The sequence below is a fragment of the Chinchilla lanigera genome, unplaced genomic scaffold, assembly GCF_000276665.1.
Source record: "Chinchilla lanigera isolate Chin_1 unplaced genomic scaffold, ChiLan1.0 scaffold00008, whole genome shotgun sequence".
Taxonomy (NCBI): Eukaryota; Metazoa; Chordata; class Mammalia; order Rodentia; family Chinchillidae; genus Chinchilla; species Chinchilla lanigera.
The window spans coordinates 37,699,119-37,718,996 of NW_004955409.1; the positions used below are offsets into that span (position 1 = coordinate 37,699,119).

General features: G+C 46.2%; 1 gene segment (V, D, J or C); it reads right to left on the reverse strand.

Annotated features, from left to right (window-relative positions):
• Nucleotides 1-282: 282 nt before the first annotated feature.
• Nucleotides 283-19,878, reverse strand: part of LOC102015697 — a gene marked incomplete in the record, with an annotated part of 840,941 nt that continues 821,345 nt past the window's right edge. The window contains 4 exon segments of the C gene segment in view: nucleotides 283-835; nucleotides 1,446-1,552; nucleotides 2,556-2,600; nucleotides 3,313-3,570. Coding sequence covers nucleotides 1,446-1,552; nucleotides 2,556-2,600; nucleotides 3,313-3,570 — 410 coding nt within the window.

Here is a 19,878-nt window from a genome sequence, read left to right on the forward strand (position 1 = left end):
TTAACTCCAGATCACTACCGCCCCGTGTGTGGTCTTCCTGTTACGGGTGGTACAGTGGCGTGGCATGAAAACTGAAAAAGAGGGTTTTCCTGGCCCCCAGCACAGCTTGATAGTGGAACTTTTTAGAAATTCTTCCAAGGAGAGGTTGCCGAGCAGCAGCTTGTTGAGTCCGGCTGCCTGGACAGCAGGATGGACGCGTGCCTGGGTTTCTCTCTGCCCACCCAGTGCCCAGCAACATGCAGAAAAAGACCCCAACCAAAACCAGTCACACAGGACACAGTCTCCACTCTTTTGATCACTTTTAATGAAGCCAGGGCAGTCGAATAATACACATTTTGGTTCAGGTCACAGCATGGCAGGGAAGGTCTAGCTAGTGATGGCGAACCTTCGAGAGCTTTCAGTGATAACAAACAGCCCACTGTGGTGCATGTGCCACAGGTTTGCCATCCCTGGAATGAGATAATTTCATTCTACATCTTGTGAGAAAGAATAACTTGTATTTCCTTATGAACACTATTTTAAAAAATAAAAGCTCTTCACAACATTATCCAGGAGCTACTGGGGACTGGTCACCCAGTGGGACAGCGGAGGCCGTCCCTGTGGAGGGGCAGGGATTCCTTCACAGTGTGGGAGGCTGTGGCCGCCCACCTTTGCTGTGAACGGTGACAAGCAGCAGTAGGGAATGGGGTGGGGGTGGCAGCAGCCTTGGCATCTCTTCAGCATCTTCGACACAATCCAGCATTGACAGGGTGGCCGGAGCAGTGGGAGAGCTCCCTTCTGCTTGAGGAAGGGCAGGAGGGAGCAGAGGAACGCAGGCCCACGCAGCCTTGCTGACCTGGGATGAGCAGAGCAGAAGTCAGGCTGGTGCTGAGGAGGCCCGGGACCTCGGGGATGTGGGGAGGCGGCTCAGTACGGGCTACATGAGGAGCAAGAGGACTGTGGAATTCTGGACGGTGGTGGACCAGGCTGTCATTCAGATGACTGGGGCCCCTGGAGGAGGAGGCACAGAGACTCAGCCAGGTTCAGGGTGGGGGACAGATGTCTCCTCACACTGAGCTGAGAGAGCCATACTGGAGCGAGGGCACGAGGACGGACCTGGGCCCCTCAGTTACACGGGGAAAGAGATTGGCATAAATGAGTCAGGGTTGTGGAGTTTCCTCTTGCGTCCACTCATTAGCATATGGTTCTTGGGGTTACTTGGCCTCAGTTTGTTCATTTCTAAAATGGGGAGTAACAACTGCTCTTCACAAGCAGGAGGCTGAAATGAGTGTCTCGTTACACAATGTTTTAGGCCATTGGTATTAACAACAGGAACTTGTAAGAGGGGGAAAGTGTTTGGTGGGTCTAGATTTAGGGTTTAAAAGCAGATCCTTGTGGGGAGGTTTGTTCTCCGAGCCTAGGGACTCCACCCTGCCCCACCCCACTCGGCTCTGATGGCCTCTCACCTAGCTGGACCACAGCCGCAGAGTCATGAGCAGGTTAAATCCACCCACTTTCAGGAGGAGGATTCGGAGGCCCAGCACGGACAGGTTTTGAAGGTTTAGGTTCATATCTGTAAAAGGAAGAGGCCGTAGCTGTCATGGGCATGCACACCAGAGATCTGCACAGCTCCTCAGGACCCCAGCGGCTCGCCCCAAGCAGGTGGTGAGCGGCTGCTCCTGGACCTGCCTTGGCCTTTGAGTGTCTGTGTACATGCCATGCAAACGTATGTGTGTGCTCCTCCAGAGTCAACAGCGCTGTTTTTTTTTTTTTTTGTTGTTGTTGTTGTTTTGAGACAGAGTCTCACTATGCAGTTCAGGCTGGCCTTGAGCTCACTTTGTAGCCTAGGCTAGTCTTGAACTTGCAACCATCCTCCTGCCTCAGCCTCCTGAGTGCTAGGATTACAGGCATACACCACCATGCCCGGCATCAGTGCTTTGTTTTAAAACAAAAATACCAACTGGACTTGGTCTTTGTTTTATTTCTGAGCCCTTCTGGGGGTGGGGACCGGGTAGATGTTTGGACTTTGTCACCACAATCCCAGGGGTCTAAACCACTGGAAGGATCCAGTAAGAACAGTTCATGTGGAAATGAGAGTAGGTGGCCAGGAGTGCTGGGGAGTTTTGAGTGACAGGACCTCTGCCTACAGCCTGTGTGAGTTTCTTGGAAGAGGGCAAACCCCACGCCTGTGGAGGGAAAGTGTCCTGAGTGTGGCATGGTCGGTTCAGAGCTGTACCAAAAGGGCCGGGCATCAGAAATGTCACAGCCAGACGCCCAGCAGCTCTCTTTGGCTGTCCTGTCCATGAAGATACTGAAAGGAAAACAAGCCTAGGAGCGAGCCATTGGCCTACTTAAAACTGGAGACTCGTCCTCAAATAGAAAAGAGAATTAGATACTCTGGGAGGGATTCAAGAATGATCCCTTGCAGCTTGGAGCAGGGCTTGAGCTGTTGTTCCCATTCTTTATGACTTTATTCCTAGAAATGCGCCGGGCCCCTCCTCTATCCCCAGTCTACGTTCATGTGGGTCCATCACCTCCCCAGTGACGTGCAAAGCTGGGCTGGGCCCCCCTCTTACCTGTTTCAAAGCCTTCTCCTACCAACGTGGCATTACAAGGAAAGTCTAAAAGGAGAAACAAAGAAATTTTCTTAGAGTCCAGAGTGTGCTGACTGTCCCGCCCCAGACCTCTTGGTTGCTGAGTATGTGAATACAGTGTCTACAGCCTTTCCGTGGTTCCTCATGGAGAGGTCTGGAGGGACTTATGAGTCACCTGCTGGGGGAGACAGGCCCGGCAGGACCAACCCGCTGGTGTCTCAGTGCCGTTTAGCTCGCTCAACAAAACTGGCTGCGCCCAGTACAAGTGACACGGTGTGGGCCCCAGAGAGCCATTCACATAGACCCTGCCCTACAGGCTGCCCAGTAGGGATCCAGTAGAGGAAGTGAGACACATGCATCGGACAAGGGCCATGGAGGGACAGATACTTTCAAGTGTTCCAAAAAGTTTACCCCAGTACCCTAAGTTTGTTCCTTTGTTTTCTCTATATCAGTATATGGGGTGATTACTGACTCAGCTGCTTGGGCAGAGAATCCAGTCACTTTCCTTAATGTTCTATTTTCCTTCTCATCTCTGGGTGGTTCTGTCTTTGAAACCCAAACGGTGTTTGCCACTTGACTCCATGCTACCGCCTATCCCAGGCGTCCATCGTTTCTCTGCTGCAGTTTCCTTTCTCCTTCACTCTTGGCCTACCGCCCGCCCTCCACACAGTAATCAGCCTGCTCTTTTAAAAGAGTGAAAATTAGGATTTGCTCCCCTGCTTACATGAGTAGCGCTCACCTGAGCTGGGGTAGAACATATTCTCTTGGAAGACATTTGTACAATTAAAATCGATTGTGTTGCTCCAGGCCACGGCACCATTGCTCTTGGAATCCAGCGACGTCATGTCCAGCACAGTTTGCTCGGTGTGAGACACTTCGGACCCCATGGCTCTTGTCACATTGAGTGTAGAATCAAAATCGGTGAACAGGCAGACGGAGACATTTCTGGATTTAGGGTTTCTCAGCTGGTACACGGCAGGTTCTGTTATATTAATGTCTGTAGGCCAAGAGGACCAGGTTAGGAGATGGTTTGCTTCCTTGTTTGCCCCAACCCAGGCTGGAGGGCAGATTCTAGTGATGGACAAAACTGGGCTCTGTGGGGTGAGCCAGTCTCATTCATTTTAGAAACCAGCTGCTCACGATAGACTGGGACTCAGGAACAGGCATAAGCCGTGAGTCCTGGCCCAGAGCTCAGGCTCTCAGGGCATGCTTTCTGCTAGGCTCTGCCTATTGTTTTAGGAAGTCAGAAATGCAGACTGCTTCATAGGAATTTTTCCCAAACTCAACAAGCTTAATTAACAATAGTACTCTGGTGAGACAAAGCAAGCATAGGAAAAGAATTCAGCAAAGCAAACCATATGTCTCTTCCATTTATTCTACACAGTGGCAGGAAGTGGAGGTTTATGATATGTTAGCTTTAAGTTGGAAGATCTATTTTATCACAAAGATATTTATTTCTCGTTGGTAGTACTTTTAGACTACAGACCACAACACCAGCGTCTGAGCCCTGGCTCTGCTTTTTCCTGGATAGAAGGCCTTTAAGAAGTCATACCTGCCCTTTACTCCTCAGAAACTTCATCTGTACAGTGGAGATGTTGCCTCATCTACCTTTGTAACCAGGCTATTCTGCGAAACAAATGAGTGTTTCTCCACATAAAGTTATACCTAGTGAACTGCACGTACTGAGCGCGGGTTGGTATCGGGAGCTATTGATATGCCAGAGAATCACCGCGGTAATGTGCTCGGAGTGACACACAGCTGCAGCGTCTGCGCTTCGCCCCACAAAGCAGGAGTTGCTGGAGGCTTTTCCTTAGTGCTGAGACTTATTCTTTCTTTAGCGTTTCCACAGGATTTTGTGTTTTTAATGTGACTCTCATTGTTTATTCTTTCTGACCTCCCCCTTTACAAGAGGAAGCAGAGGGTTGCCAGGAGTATTAACATGTTGGGGCCACCCAGTGAGCTGCCAGCAGGGCTGGGATTAGAATTCCTGCCTCTGTGGTTCTCCCACTGCAAGACAAGCTTTCTCAGATCCCCGTCATGCACCCTGCTTGCTGAGCCAGCTGGGGTGGGCTTGGCAAAGCAGACATCCAGTTGTTTCCAAGCCCAAAGAGATCAGCCCTTGGCGTGATCCTGGGGTGCTGAGTCAAGGCAGAGCTACTGGGTGTGAGGCCGCCCTGGAGCAGCAGAGCTGGGGGTGGTCTCAGGGTCAGGCATCCAGGGCTTGGATGTCCTTCTTCCACACAAATGAGGTGGCACTAGAGCTACTTGATACTTTCAGCAGCCCCTTGCTTACTTTTACCTCCGTATACCTCTAGTGCAGTGTTACCTTTTTTTCTTAAAATAAGAAACGAGCCACTTTTAATTTAGAGGTCTTTAGGGGTCCATCTGCTAGAGCCCTGTGGGGACGAGAGACATCCTGTTCAATCCTGGCAAGAAAAATACATTCCACTACTGATAATATCAGAAGGTAGCCTTACCAAGCCTGGATCAATTTTTCAGTGTGGAAGTTCAAGATCCCAACCTGTCATCATAATTCAAGACTAACCGCAGAAGCACATGTCTGAGTGCTCTAGTGTTTTAAATCCCTCGGGGCACAGCAGTGATTGAGAGCTCCTTACCACTAAATCTGTGCTCTGTAGTTAGACACTAGGAACCCGGAAGTGAGGGTGAACAACGCAGAGCTGGCTCTCACAGAGCTCTGGAGAGCGTCAGCGGGGAGCATGGGCAGATGTCTCAGGAATAAGGCAAATGCTGGTGTCTTTGCCAAAGTGCTCCAGAAAGTGAACCCCTGGACGCCACTCTCAAAGCTTCCTTACTGAAAGCCTCCTTCTCCTCTTCTGAAGGTGGGGTCACCCCTCTCAGAGCCCACTTTGGGAGGAACCGTCCCTGGGAAGGGCTGACCTCTCCCTTTCCATCTGGTCTGCATTTCTAAATTGGATTCTCAATTTCCTGGTGGCTGACTCTGACCCTAATTTATAAATTCTCTTGAAGCCTCCGATGTTCCTTATTTGCATTTCTAAGAAGACACCTTCTTTGCCTGGCTCTGTCCTCATCCAACTTTATTATCAGATGTGTTCACTGAGGCCAAAAGGCATGTTCACTCCCAACCCCGCACCTACTTCCTTGTTATCCTCTATGCCTAGAGTTCCGCTCTTCTCTCCCTGTACATACAGCTTTACGAACCCTTCAGGGCTTAATGAATCTTTTCTACCACAAACATGTCTGCATTGCCAAGGGCAGTGATACAAACATTTTAGAGACTGACTGCTCAAACTATAACCCAGAATTCACGTATTTATTGCTAAGTGCCAACACTGAAATTAAACCTGAATGCTTGGCTGCTGGGGGGCTGCTGGGGTGACTTGGCTTCTTTGCCAACAGAGAGGCCCTGCACGCCTGTTGCAGCATGCCTGTCGTAGGTTCCCCACTACTGGTCTAGGGCAACTTTCCAGCCAGGACCCTTAGCTAGCTGAATCTCTGTTGTGCCTATTGACATCCATTGTTAATAATAAAATACTTTTCAGCTTGCTAAATATACAATACTTGTGTACCTTTGGCTAGTCTTTATACTACTTGGGGACAGATCAGGCATCTATCTTAGGCTTCTTCACACTCTGACATTTTACAGAATGATAGCCACTTTGAAGGCATTAAAAAATCCATTGCATGATTAAAGTTGTGCGTCTGACCCAGAGAAACATAGATATTCTCGATTGAAAGTGGTGCCTTTTCCCTTCCCAAGCCTCTGTAAGACAGTTAGTCACAACCACCGCATAGTAATAATGGATACCATAGTAATAATGGATACCCCCAAGGAAAGGATGAATGACACTGACCCAAGAGGTTGTAAACGATGCCACCCAGGATGACTCACCAGCTATTATAGACACTTGGGTCCCTTCCCCAAATATGAGTTTACCAGCCATTCCTCCATGTTCACACCACAGGCGACACCATTACAGAAACTCACGGGATCTACCTGCTACTTAACCAGGAGAAGCATCGATCTCCCACAGGCCAGCCACACTCCTAGGAGGTAGACCTTCTGTTACTGTGTATTATGATTCTGTTTCTGGTATGTGCAGTTCTTTTCTCTTGCTCTATTCTGCTCTGGTACCTTAAGTTGAGGTTGAAAGTTCAAGAGATTTCCATAAACCAAGAATTTAGTAGAGTAAAATTCCCTGTTCAGGGCAACCGTATCTTGTATCCTCTATTGGAAGTTCCAGGACCACAAACTTAGCATCTGCCTCATGGTTGCTAAGGTCTCAGTTTAAGGGTAATATCTCCAGAGTACCGAGTGCGAGGCAGAAGGATTTTCTTGGGATTGATAGAAAGAACCACTTAGGATTCCACAGAAGAAAATACCTGGGCTCAAATCAGTATCGTGGACAAAGAAGAAATACCTGTCAATTCCACCCTTGCCCCACTCTACTTACTTGGATGCACGTTCAGTTTAGTCCCTGCTCCAAAGATTAGCTTGCTGCCACTGTTATACCCCACCGCAGGTAAGGTCTTTGCGATAACCTTCTTGATGCTAACTTGCTGGAACCATTGGGGCCTCAGAGTACTGTCCTAAAATGCTCTTGAGGGCTTGGTTTCTTAGATCTCCTGTTTCCCAAGGAAGCTGTTTCACTTTCTTTTTGCAATCATGTAAACTATCGTATAACCAGGCCATGAAAATAATAACTATATTAGAAGTGCTCCCACATGATTACTTGTTATATGCAGGACATTATCTTACATTATGATGTGGTTATTGTCAGTTTGCTGTTAAGTGTGGAGGTTGTATTAAATATACCTGCTGAGGTTACAGCCAGAATATCCCCCAGATCTATCATCCTCTTTATTCATTTCTGCCTCCATAACTTGTCATTTCATGTGACACCTGCCCTCCGAACAAGAGCTTGGGCCTAAGGGGGCCCAGTGGAGTGAGAGTCCATGACTTTCCTGAATTCCAGAAAGGAAGACTTTATGAGCAGATTTTCCTGACCTATGCTCGTTAGTCAACCCACAGAATTTAGCTACCTGCTGGAATAAAAGAGAATTTGTATTTGCCATGAGCTCATTTTCTTCCTCCCAAGGGCACTTAGCTAATTTCCTGGATGTTCAGATTATCTGGTGCTGATATTATCAGCTTCGTTTGAAAGCACAGAGTACCTGAAATTCTTTTCTATACTTCTGTAAATTACTCTGCTCAGATTTTCATGTACTCAATTGGTTCTTGTCACTTCTGACTTTCATATGAGAAATGGGAACATCTTAGGTCACCATGAGAGCTTGTAGAAATGGAAAATTACTGTTTCACATATCCCCGAGTTTGCGATACACTATCGCCTGTTTTCTCATAGACAAATCATCAGTTCCTTTCGTCCTGGTCCGTGGCACAGTCATACTCACATGGGTGCACAGTCAGTCTGGTCCCTGCTCCAAAGGTCAGCTTACTGCCACCAGACTGCACACAATGGAAGGGTGCTTTACAAGAACTCTAACCTGGGCGGAATCACCCTGGCTGGGGCACTCACCGCCTGTCCCTGCTTTCTAGCTTCCTTCAGTCAGCCTTTCCCCAACAGCTAGAGAGAAAAGACTACTTGCCTACTGGATCCGGATATTCAGCTTTCTGTGTGATTGACCCACCAACCTTTCCCTCAGCCAGCCTAGTGCTGTTAGGCCTTGCCAGAGGGCAGACATCCGTCCTGGGTCCGATGGCTGAGGGAGATGGTGGACCCATGGAAGAGTGTGGAGATGAGCCAGACATTAATGTGAGATGGATCTGGAAGGGGAGAACTCCCAGCACAAGGAAACCTGGGATCGTGGTTAGTGCTGGAGCCGAGGCCTGGGAGGGGCTCTCCTTCCACAACGCGGCTTCTGTTATTTCTCGAGGGTACAGAGAGACTAAAATTGCCCTAGGAATATCCACATAAAATGCACAAGGAGGGCTGTCTAACTGCCCTCCTTGTGTTGCGAGTCAGAAGTGAGCTATGCTTGGGGCCTGAAACTCTCTCTGGAGTTTCTAAGATTGTGGTTGACATTCATTTGGGGAAAAAAGTCGTCAAAGTTTGAGAACGGTTTAGACAAGTACTTCTCAGTGAGAATTTCACAGAGCCACAGTCCTTCTAAATGTCTCTGCAGAAGAAGATTCTAAACTCAAATAAGTTTGGAAAAGGCTGTCTACTGTATTTCAAAGCTGACAAGGCATATTAGCATTTTAAAGTCTTTGAGAAGTTCTACAGAAATCCAGAGCTTTTCAAACTTATTTGACCTAAGAACCGTTTTTTCTTAAAATACTCATTAGCATCCATGGAACATATGCAGGTTTAGATATATATATTCCTTGGAAGTGCCTTCCCTAGCTCCGGGAAATTAAAATTCCATTCTAAACGCTAGTCTAATTTTATCCATTAAGTTTTCTGTGCTCCAAATCTGTTTGTTCTCCTGCCCACTCCTGCGGCCACAATTAGGGGCCTCATTGATGCTGATTATTTCTTTCTAATCATCATGAAACAGCTTCATTTTATTTAGGCAATTGCCGAACACCTAGGCAGCTGAGCAGCAAATGCTCCTGCCACTGCCAGGGAGAGCTCCAGGGCAGATCTGTGTGCAGACAACATACGGGTCCTGCACCACCCAGCACTTTGTAGGGATTACCGACCAGGGGCAGTGTGACTTGAAAGCCTTTCCCAAATGTGAGTTTTAGTCTTCCTTTGATACACCTTCCTATATACCTTGGAGCTACATATGAGGTATGATTGAAAAATATGTTATCTATTTTAAAAAGTTGGTACAGTAAAAGATGTGTTGCCACCAATTCTTTTCAGAATAGCCCCCCCCCCATTTTGAACAGAGGTATCCCATTATTCTTGTCACTTTCTGAAGCAGTTGTGGAAGTTCTCTTTCCTGTCTTTAATTGTGGTGTCTGGCTGCCTCACTATTCTGAATTGATTTATAATGATCTTCGTGGTCATTTTAACTTTGGGGAAAATCTGGAAGTCGCGTGGGGCCAGGGCAGTGTATGAGGTGGGTGAAGACCACACCATAATGTTCTTACAAGCCTGTTTTTCTGTTCGAGGATATTTGGCAGCACTATTTGCCATATTTTTTATTGTACCTGGTAAAAACACTCACGAAAGAGGTCTTCCAGAACTGCTTCAGAAAGTGGCAAGAATAATGGGATAAGTGTGGTTGAAGTGAGGGGAAGTATTTTGAGGGGGATTAATGGCAATTTGTCTTCTACCTAATAAATGTTTTAATTTAAATATTCACCATATTTTTCAATCATGCTTTTTATTTCAAATACTATTTGAAATACTATTCCCTGGGTAAACTTCATAATCTGTCATTAAACCTCTTTTCGTTTTGCTGCTCAACCCCATTTGTGCTGTTTTCCTATCACAGCTATTGCATTTCTTATGTCCCTGAACTCTGTAGGGGTTTTAGGCTTTGGTAAAGCACACAAATGAACAGATAAATACAGAAGAGCTTTTCCCTGGGGAGATGGGCTTCCTCTCAGAGAGAGATAGAGAGAGATAGGTAGAGATAGATAGATAGATAGATAGAGAGAGAGTGCAAGAGAGTCTCAAGCCCCATATGTAATCTAATGTTTTACTGCCCATTCTGCCCTTCTGCATTTGGTTGGGTTCTGTAATCTCACGATTTTGAGGTCTAACAACTCTTTCCCGTTGGGGAATACTTGCTAATGTTTAAACCAATACTTGCTAATGTCTTAAACAGTAGTTTTGTCTCCACCCAACCCTTCCTTGATTGTTCTAGCCAAAAGGAACTTTTTTCCTCGTAACAATCATTTGCGTGAGTGATACCTATGTGCCAGGCACTGTGCTGAGTTGCAGCGCTATGAGAATGAAGAAGAGCGGGTCCTGTCCTTACTGAGGTTAGGGTGCTGTGGGGCGCGTGTGAGCACAGGGCGGTAGGACAGGAGGCCAGTCGTGCCTTCCTGTGTACTCCCATTGGAATGCGCATGTACCTCCACTGCAACCTGGGGGACACGGGCTGTAACTGTTCACACTGAGAAGCCCTGGAGGTAGAGACTGCATTTCCTTCCCTTCTCCTTTGCTCGCCCCTTTCCCTTCCCTTCTCTCCTCACATCTCTCGCCTAGTTCTTGGGATAAAATAGTTACTCAAGGATTATTTGTTGAGTGTCTAAATCCTCGAAATATTTTAATTCATTTTAAGTTAGATCCTGCTTTCAATCTTTTTGTTAGGGATATTTCATTTATCTGGAAAGATGAATTGATCATGGTCCCATTTCTCAAACTGATTATTGTTTTCATGACATTATTTAGGCTTTCAGTTCTTCTTGTGTGAGAATGTGCCCAAGGTCCACTCTCTTTGGGCATTTTCACTTCAAAAATAAAAATAAACATTTCAGCATGGTCAATCATATTCCTTTTCTGATAAAAATCCCTAGCAACCATCAATGAGTCTCTCTCTGTAGTGATGAAAAGGCCTATTCCTGTTGGCAAGGACCATGAGACAATAAACCATTAAGCCACAAGCTGAAAATCCAAAATTTCACTTCAAGCTCACTTCAGACTTAGTTCAGGAAGTACCAATGCATCACCCAAGACAGCAGAGGAGGGACTGTCCGCGTCTGACCAGGGTCCAGGGCTCAGTACTTACTCGGCTGCACCTGGAGTCTCGTTCCACCTCCAAAAACAAGCGCTCTACTGCCGGTGTTTACACCATGATACAAAGCAATACCAATACCTGTCCTCTGCCACCTGGGGCAGTTGCCTGCCATCCCGTATTGATTTGTAGCCATCTTTCTTAGGAAACAAAGCTTTCAAACAGCCTACTCTCCTGTTTTGATGCTAAATTTTTCTCTCAAGGTAGGTACACATCTAATTAATAGTCTCCCTAAGTCTCTGCTTCCCTCTCTTCAGTACTTGTATTTGCCAACCCCATTCATCACTTTAGAAACACTGAGTCGCTATGCGGAAGCCACTCACTGTTGCAGGAGGGCTCAGCATGGGCAACTACAGGCCAAACAGGTAGCCTGTGAGGTGAGGATCTTCTTGCATAGACTGCAGGAGTAACGGTGGAAGCAATGTAGTGATGTGGTTAAAAAAAGACGCTACAGTAAACAGGTTTGAGTTAAACTCTAGCGATGCCATTCCTATTCAGATTAGGATTGGGAAGGATCTTACCCTAAGCCTCCATTTCTTTATTTGTAAAGTGGGCACAATCCCAGCTCCCTGTCTGCATGCACGTGTACACCGGATGAAGACTTATAATGAAGAGAGAGCATGGGCACGGGCACCTGTCAGGCATGTGGTAGACAGCGGTGAATAACAGGATCATTCTCAGCAGTGCTTACACTGGGGAAAAGATGAGACTTCTTATAGCCAGAGGAGACCCATCAGCACCCCAGAGCACCTCAGCATCCTGCCCTGCCTGGGATGCTAACCTAGGGGCAATGTCTCCTGGAGTCCAGGGGACGTGGTGGCAGAGTCTCAGCCCCAGGGGAGAGGGGCAGGGCTGACCTCTTGGTGCCAAGAAGAAAAGCTCTGCTTCAGAAACCCAACACGGATGAGGCTCTTTTCTCAAAATTTGGGTGTTTGTCCTCTGAAAGCAAAACCCTTAGGCAGCACAGTGTCAGTCGTTGCATTAGCTCTGACACAGGAGCAGTCACTCCTGCTCAACAAAGGGCTCCTTTAAAGATGGAGCTGACCCCAGCACACTCTCATTCTTGTGATGCCTTTCCATGAGATTGTCTATAAAACGGCCTCTGATCATGTCAATGATACTCACATGGACGAACAATGAGGCTGGTCCCTCTTCCAAAGGTAAGTTTATAGTTTCCTCCTGATACACACAGCGAGAGAAGCCTTTGCTAAATCTCTCTCCTGTATGCTCCCTCTACCACTGCCCGAGTGGGGGTGGGGCAGCAATCCAGGGATGCACTAGTCACACTCCTGGCCTTGCTGGATGCCTGCCCTGCTGTCCTTAGAGCCCCAAGTGCTTACGGCCCCAAACCAGAGCCAGGGGCCCAGTTATCCTGAGAAAACACCACTCTCCTGTCTGCAAAGAAGCAGAGCAACAACCTCCTTCATCTTCATCTGAACCTCCCAGATCACTACCACCCCGGGTTTTCGGGCTGACACTCCGAGGGCCTCACTCTGTGTCTGTTTTATCAGGGAGTGGCTTCTGAAAGTGCCCTGAGAATGGGGAGTGAAGGAAATTTTATTTGCTATTTTGCTGAAACTGTTCTGCTCTTCTGTCCTTGAAGCTTTCCCTGTCCTCATCCTTCCTTTTTACAGCTCTTAGATGCTTCCCATCCCCAGCCTTCTTCCTACACCAGGCCCAGGGGTCTGATTTCTGTGTAATCCCAATCCCAGCTGAGGAGGACTCCAAGCATATTCAGGCCCTTCCTGTGGTTTTATCCCTTCCTCCTTCCCACCTGGGAATAGGCCAAGGCACCCAAGGCCTTGGATTCCTTTATTGGTAGTGACCTTGATTCAGATATGGCCCGGGGTCTATGAAACCCTGGGACTAAAGATAGAAAAGTCATAACACTTTCCATAAAACTTCCAAAAGATGGGAGGAAGCAGAACTCAAGCTGCCTATATCAGAGAGCAAAAGCTGAGTCTCATGGCAACCAGAGCGGGGTCCACAGTCCTGAGCCAAGGCAGGAACTCAGCCTTCGGGGCCCAGCCCTGTGTGCTGCTGGCTCTCAGCGTATATCTCACACTGAGGTGGAAGCTCACGTTAGCAAAGAGCTTGACTTTATTTACCCTGCTCTGTGCCGACCCTCAGCATGGCCTCTGCAGCTTAAACCTAGGCTGCCCCTGAGACATGAACAAAGTGTCCCCATGGTGCTTTCTGATCTCTCTTGTACGGACTTCCCTCAGAGGACAGCACAGCAGCTTCACACGGAGCATGGGAATGTGGTCGGGGGGCGGGTGCCAGGAGAAGGGGAGCTGGAAGAAATCAGGGTCTGCAAAGATGTGGGACAGTGCTCATTTAAGAACCTTGAGTGTGGCACCAATGAATGATCCGTCCTCCCCTCCCTCTCCTGGAAATGCAATAAAAAACTGTCCAGCACCAGGGTGGGCCCAGGGAGGGTAGTTCAGAGAAGACCCCAGTCACTTACTTGGTAGGACAACCAAGTGGGTCCCCTTCCCAAAAGTCAGTCTGCTGTTGCTGTAGGTACACTTTGAGTCAGAGCCTTACAAAAAGGCCCGGGACTTGCTTATCCTGTCATGAGGACACAGCACTGACACCCAGGAACGACTGACCCTAAAGTGTGCCTTGTAATGTATGGTCGGAGGCCCCTCCCTGGTGAGGAGCACATCACCAGCCCCTAGGGCTACCACGTCTTTCTTTTCCTCCTCACAGCCACCCATGAACATCGTCTGTGACCACTTCTCTTCTGGGAAAAAGAGAGCCTTTACAAAACTGCGTGAAACACACTGCTTCCTACATAGTGCTGGTGGGTGTGAGTGTTTCTAAAGATACCATGGAGCAGGTGGGCATTTTCCCACTTCATTTCCATGCTTGAGAAGAAGTCCCCATTTTTGAGGGGACACATTCAAAACTGTATCTTTCACTTTGTCAGAAATTGTAGGAACAAGAGCATTTCCAGCCCACTGCACCGGGGCACATGCTAAAAACATGTCTTGGTATCACTCAGAGCCACTGTTCCTTCTCTGGAGCTGAGCAAGAGTCCTGGGTGACTCACTTGATTCACTCATGTTTCTGTCCTCATCTCACATAAAGAAGCTAAATGCCAGTGGGGCCTTTTGTTCTCAAGAAAGTCAGACATCTCAGTATAGAACAGACTCAAATCCACTCCCAGAAGCATACGTATGGGCTGGAATACTATTCAGTGCGAAGGAATTTGGAGGGTTCATTGCCCCCTTGTCCTGTCTCCAGCCTACAGGGTGTCCTGTTCCTCCATTTGCTATCCAGGCACACGCACACACCAACTGTCACAGACTCGTCATCGTGAGGGCTTTGTTTCTCTGATATCACTGGAAGTTCTTAAGATCAGAGGCCGTATTTTTGGCTCCCGCCTTCTTTCCTTTGTTTCTTTCTTTCTTTTTAAACCAACTATGTTCCCTGGCTTGTTGATGACACTCAATAATCACTGACTTAGTTGAACTGACTTTTTCTGTGCATAATTATTGAGACAAGGAGGCTGGGTTTGGGAAAGGTTAGAAGCTAAGTACACTCTGAGTAAATGTAGGCTGTAAAATCTAAGTGCTTAGGCAAGGAAAAACCAAGGAAGTATTTACAAGAAAGATAATAAGAAGACAGTATAGACCCCAAAACATCATGAGGTTCGTGCTGATCCTCTGCAGAGAGATGGGAACTAAATACAACAATGAAAAAGCTTGACTCAAAGGAAGTGAACATTTTTCTCCCAAGATTTTGGCAGCAACTTTCTTTAAAGGTTATAAAGAATAATGATGGCAGAAAATCTATATCCTAAGTAAGCAGGAATTATTGTGATTAATAACAAAATAGAAATAATAAGAATCCATCACATTCCAGAGTAATGGCTATGCATATAAATATACAAATGTAAACCCAATGCTGGGACGGGGCTACACATTTCTAGAGTTCTGACTTACTTGGGCTGACCCGAAGTTGTGTGCCAGTTCCAAATACGAGCTTCTCAACGCTTGTGCTCCCACTCTGACACAGCTCTTTACAGAATGGGACTCTGTGGCTGGATCAGCCTGGGACTCCCACAGAAAACTCAAGTTTGTTATGTAGTGTGTTCCCACCTTGGTGTGCATACACCAAAGTGGCAGGAGGCATGCAGTTCTACGATTTAATCTTCATTTTCCCAAGACCATTGGAAGAAGACAAGAAATAAGGCCAAATGTACAGGAGGTAGGATCTGTATACAGTGGATTATTGAAAAATATCACTATTATTCAGGTTGAAAAGTCATTTATGTAATTATAGAGTTTCAGTTCTAGACAGGAGCTAGAGGGGTTTATCCATCCCTACTTAGTAATGTTTATTATATGTTTCTTACAGGAATAATGCTCATGGATATAATATAACACAATACTTTACTGTCCACTTCTTATATAAGCAGCAATGCTATACCTCCACTCTCCCCTCAACAAAAAGAAAAAAAGTCAATGAAAATAGATGTCCCTTAACTGTAATACGAATCAGGTTATGTCATGGAACTTACTTGCATTTACCAGTAGTCTTGTTCCTGTTCCAAAGGTAAGTTTGTAGCCTCCAGTATTTCCCACAGTGATTTGTCTTGTGACAAAATGCACCGTGTCTTTCACCTTCCATTTGTATTACACACCTAGGGTGCAGGACCAAGAAGCCTGCAGTAAGGTTCTAGCAGTAAAAGCATTTTAAAATTCCCTTTTAGTAAAACCTACTTGGTATTTTCTTGCTCGTGAATGAATTTTACCACCTATCCGCAGAATGTGGTCCAGGATGGGGTTCCTCTGGATTTAGTCTCAGACCTAGTTCTCACTGACTTTACAACATGGGATAATTCAACCAACCCCCTCTCGGTCTTAATTTCCTTTTTGGAAAAGTGAAGAGTGCTGAACTAGATATTTCTAAGCCCCTCCTTAGAGCTAAGTTGTATGATACAATATCTACGGATAGAATAGATAGATTCCATGTATTTCCCCACTTGTTGTGATTGGCAACTTCTCCCATTTCTAAGGAAATCCTGGCATACAGTCTGAGACCACATTGCTAGAAAGAGCAGGGCTTTGAATCAGGCAGGTACCCAGATTTGAATGCAGGCTTTTAAAACTTGCTAGCAATGGCAATAGCTTCTCTGAGCCTTAGATTTTCTTCTGTAAGATAGGGTGCTTCTCCCTGCTTCACAGAGTCATTTGAGGATAAACAATACTATATGTTATGCATCTAGCATCACACCCACCCATCAGAGGCCCTGAGATGGCAGATAGTATTTCTAGGTTAAGTTAGATTATTGATTAACAAGGCTTTTTCTGTAGCGTTGCAGAATTTGTTTATGAAATATTGACACGAACCCATACCCCTGAGTCAGATAAACTCTAGGGTGATATAGAACGGGGTCTCAGCACAGCAGATTTTAAGTGCCTCGGCCCTCTCATCTTGTAGTAGAGTCTGAGGTGCAGAGGGCCACTGATTTGTTTAATGTCACATATCCAGTTGGAACCAAATCAAATCTAGCCCTCTGGAAAAGCCAGAAGCCCTGGGGTCCTTTCTCTGCACTTCACTACTATCCTTGGACAGTGTTCAGTGTAAAGGGGCACCTTGTCTGTGGGTATGACTTATCGGTGTGTGGATAAAAAGACTTGACTATCATCCCCAAGTGCTCCTCTGAGTCAGTGGCAGTAGGAGAAGAAAGGGTCTGTTAGATCTTGGCCATGCAATTTTCTGCTCTTCTAGCTTTTCCCCTCTATTGGGCTCAATTTAGCTCAAGTCTAGTGTTAAAAAGTCTAATGTTGGATAGAGCTTCAGTCAGCCTCAAGTCTTGGGAAAAGTCTTAATGGTTTATCAAATTCTGCCCTAAAGAAATTTTCATGCTCATATGGTCTTTGAATATTTTCACTAATTTATCCCTGGGTCACAATTCCTAACACTTTAGCACTGGACTACATTTAATTAAAAATAAGATATAATGATGAAAACACCACCTCCCTTCCTCTTCTCCACTGATTCCAAATCACATTTTGTAGTAACCACACGATCTGGCACTTACTCGGTTCCACCTTCAGCAGGGTGCCTGTCCCAAAGGTGAGTTTGTTTCCTCCTCCCGAGTCCCACAGTGTCTGAGGCCTCACAGTAAACTCCCGTCAGCTATTTCACCCCTGCTGGTTTACTCTAACGAGTGAGAAAACACTCAATATCAGGATAGCCATTTTCACATTCACATGAGAAAAAAATCCCATTCCTCTGGCAGATGGCATAAATTCATAGGCTGTTGTTAGTAAAGGGCCAGAGAAGTCATCTGAGCCACTTCTCCACTTATGGGTGGAAAAGCAAGGGGTCTTCTCTAAGGTACATTGCTAGGGTGGTGGCGGGGCCTAAAACACAGATCTCTGGTCCTTAGTCTAGTGTTTTACCCTTTTTCTTGCACACTGGGCATGTCCTGTGCCATTTATTTTATTTTCTTCTTCCCTGTGGCCTGGAAACTTGATTTATTTGGATGTTTAATTTCAATTAAGCAAGGATTTACTAAGCACTTATTATGTAAAAAAAAAAAATTGCATCATAAGATATACAGCCGACTTTGCTCTCAAGGATCTTTCACTTTTAATAGGTGGATATTCTTAGTAGTAAAGGATTTCCATAGCTGCATGTGTCACAGATTGTCTAGGACTGAACAGCTGAATTTGGGATGCAGGGGGAAAAAGGAATGTGAAGGGTGCCTGGGGCAGAGACCACAGTCTAGCCTTTCCGCAGGAAGCCAGGCTATTTTTGGAGAAACGGAGTTTGTCCTAATTGTCTAAGTTGTTAGTCTCTACTCAGTTCTGACCTAGTGAATCCATTTTACTGTTACTTCCAACTCTTTAGTTATTTTCATGTTTAGATGAAGAGCCCATAGAGGCTCAGCCTTAAATTCAGTGAAGGTCAACGGATAAACAAGGATGACACAATCCATGAAGGCAAAGCACAGTAAGTACCCGAAGAAGCCTTAAACCAGGCAAGGGAAAGTAAGGGAGGGATGGGGTTAGCATTTACCTGGAAAGACTAGGAGCACAGTCCCCTTTCCAAAAGTGAGTTTGCTGTATCCTGTACTCACACTGTAACAACCCTCCATACAAAAACGGCTTGCACTGTTAGGCTTTTTAGCCCATTATCTAACAGGGAAGGGTGAAAAAAACCATCACTAATGGAGAGCTTAAAATGTGCTGATTGGGTTAACAATCTACACACATTACCTCATTCTGGCCACAACTGGGCCATGAGCTTAGATATCGTTATCCTTATTTGAGAAGTGAGGAGCAGGCGACCTGCAGCTAAGTGAGCTGTGCCAGCACTGCTAACGAAGGCACAGATGTCCTGGGTGCACACGACATTTTAGCAGGGGGTGGATAAGTCTCAGGAGGAGCTATGAAAGAAAACCTTCCCCCTTTTGTGGGATGGCAGCTGTGCTGGGATTCATTCTTCTGCCAGAACTAGGTATCAGAGCTCTAGTAACAGTGACTCCTGCACCTCCAACTCACCCTTCATTACACGACCATTTCTTGGCAGTTGGAGGTATCTTACTCTCAACACTTCTGTTATTCTTTTAATACCCTCCTTACCAGGTCTGATCAGCAGTCTGGTCCCACTCTTGAAGGACCACTTAGGGCCTCCGTCTTTCCCGCAGGGTTTCCTACTCAGCCCCAAACACCCACAGTGTATACACCTGTCTCATGCCTAGATATGTGGCCCTTTCACCTGCAAAGGAAGATACATCCTAACTTTTTTTTTTTTTTTTTTTTAAATTTGAGCCATTTGACTCAAATGTGGGGCATTTAATGTTAAAATGAAGTTTCCACCTACACACATCTCTGGTCTATTACCACCAAACTCATGATTTTCAACTCTATTTTTCTAACAGGTGCATCTAGCCTTTCTTTCATTTCCCTGACAGTTATCAGTTTTTAGATTCTTGCCATAGTGTCTCCCCTAATTTTAACTTCAATCAGTCTGAAACTTCATGGAATAGCGTTCCAATCATCATGAGTGGCAGCTTCCCACTCTCCTCAGCGAACTCGCTTTGCGAGCCCAGCAGCTCAGTGGCGGCCTCAGAACCCACTCCGGTCCTGTCCCGCCCCCAAGGCAAGCAACCCTCTGATGACACGACATCCATTCTGCTTCAAATTTTGTAATTTTAGTTCGTATGCCTTGCAGATCTACTGTTTTCCACAGTAGTAGTCCTGTTTCCTGGTCACCAAAGTCTTTCTCTTTCCCACTAAGAAAGAACACAATTGAATAGAACAATAGTATTAGGATGCTAAGGGACAGACAAGGGATTCTTATACAATCCCTTTATTAAAATCTTCTCAAAATGATCAGGAAAGGAAAGGCCTATTGTATGTTCCAAATGTTACTGTCTGGGACAAGACGACACAAGGACAAAGACATACTTAGGGAGTGGACTTACTGGCGATTACTTGGAGCCTTGTCCCAGTTCCAAAGGTAACTTTTTGACCTCCAGATTTCACACTGCTGTGCAGGCCTTTACAAAAAAAGGCTTTCTTTTCTCTGCCATTATCCTTTGGGCAGCATTCAAGTCACTCTTCTTTCTAATGGCTATGGCTACAGATCCATATGAAAATGGCCATTTTAGGCTGAGCATGGAGGCGCAGGCCTGGGATCC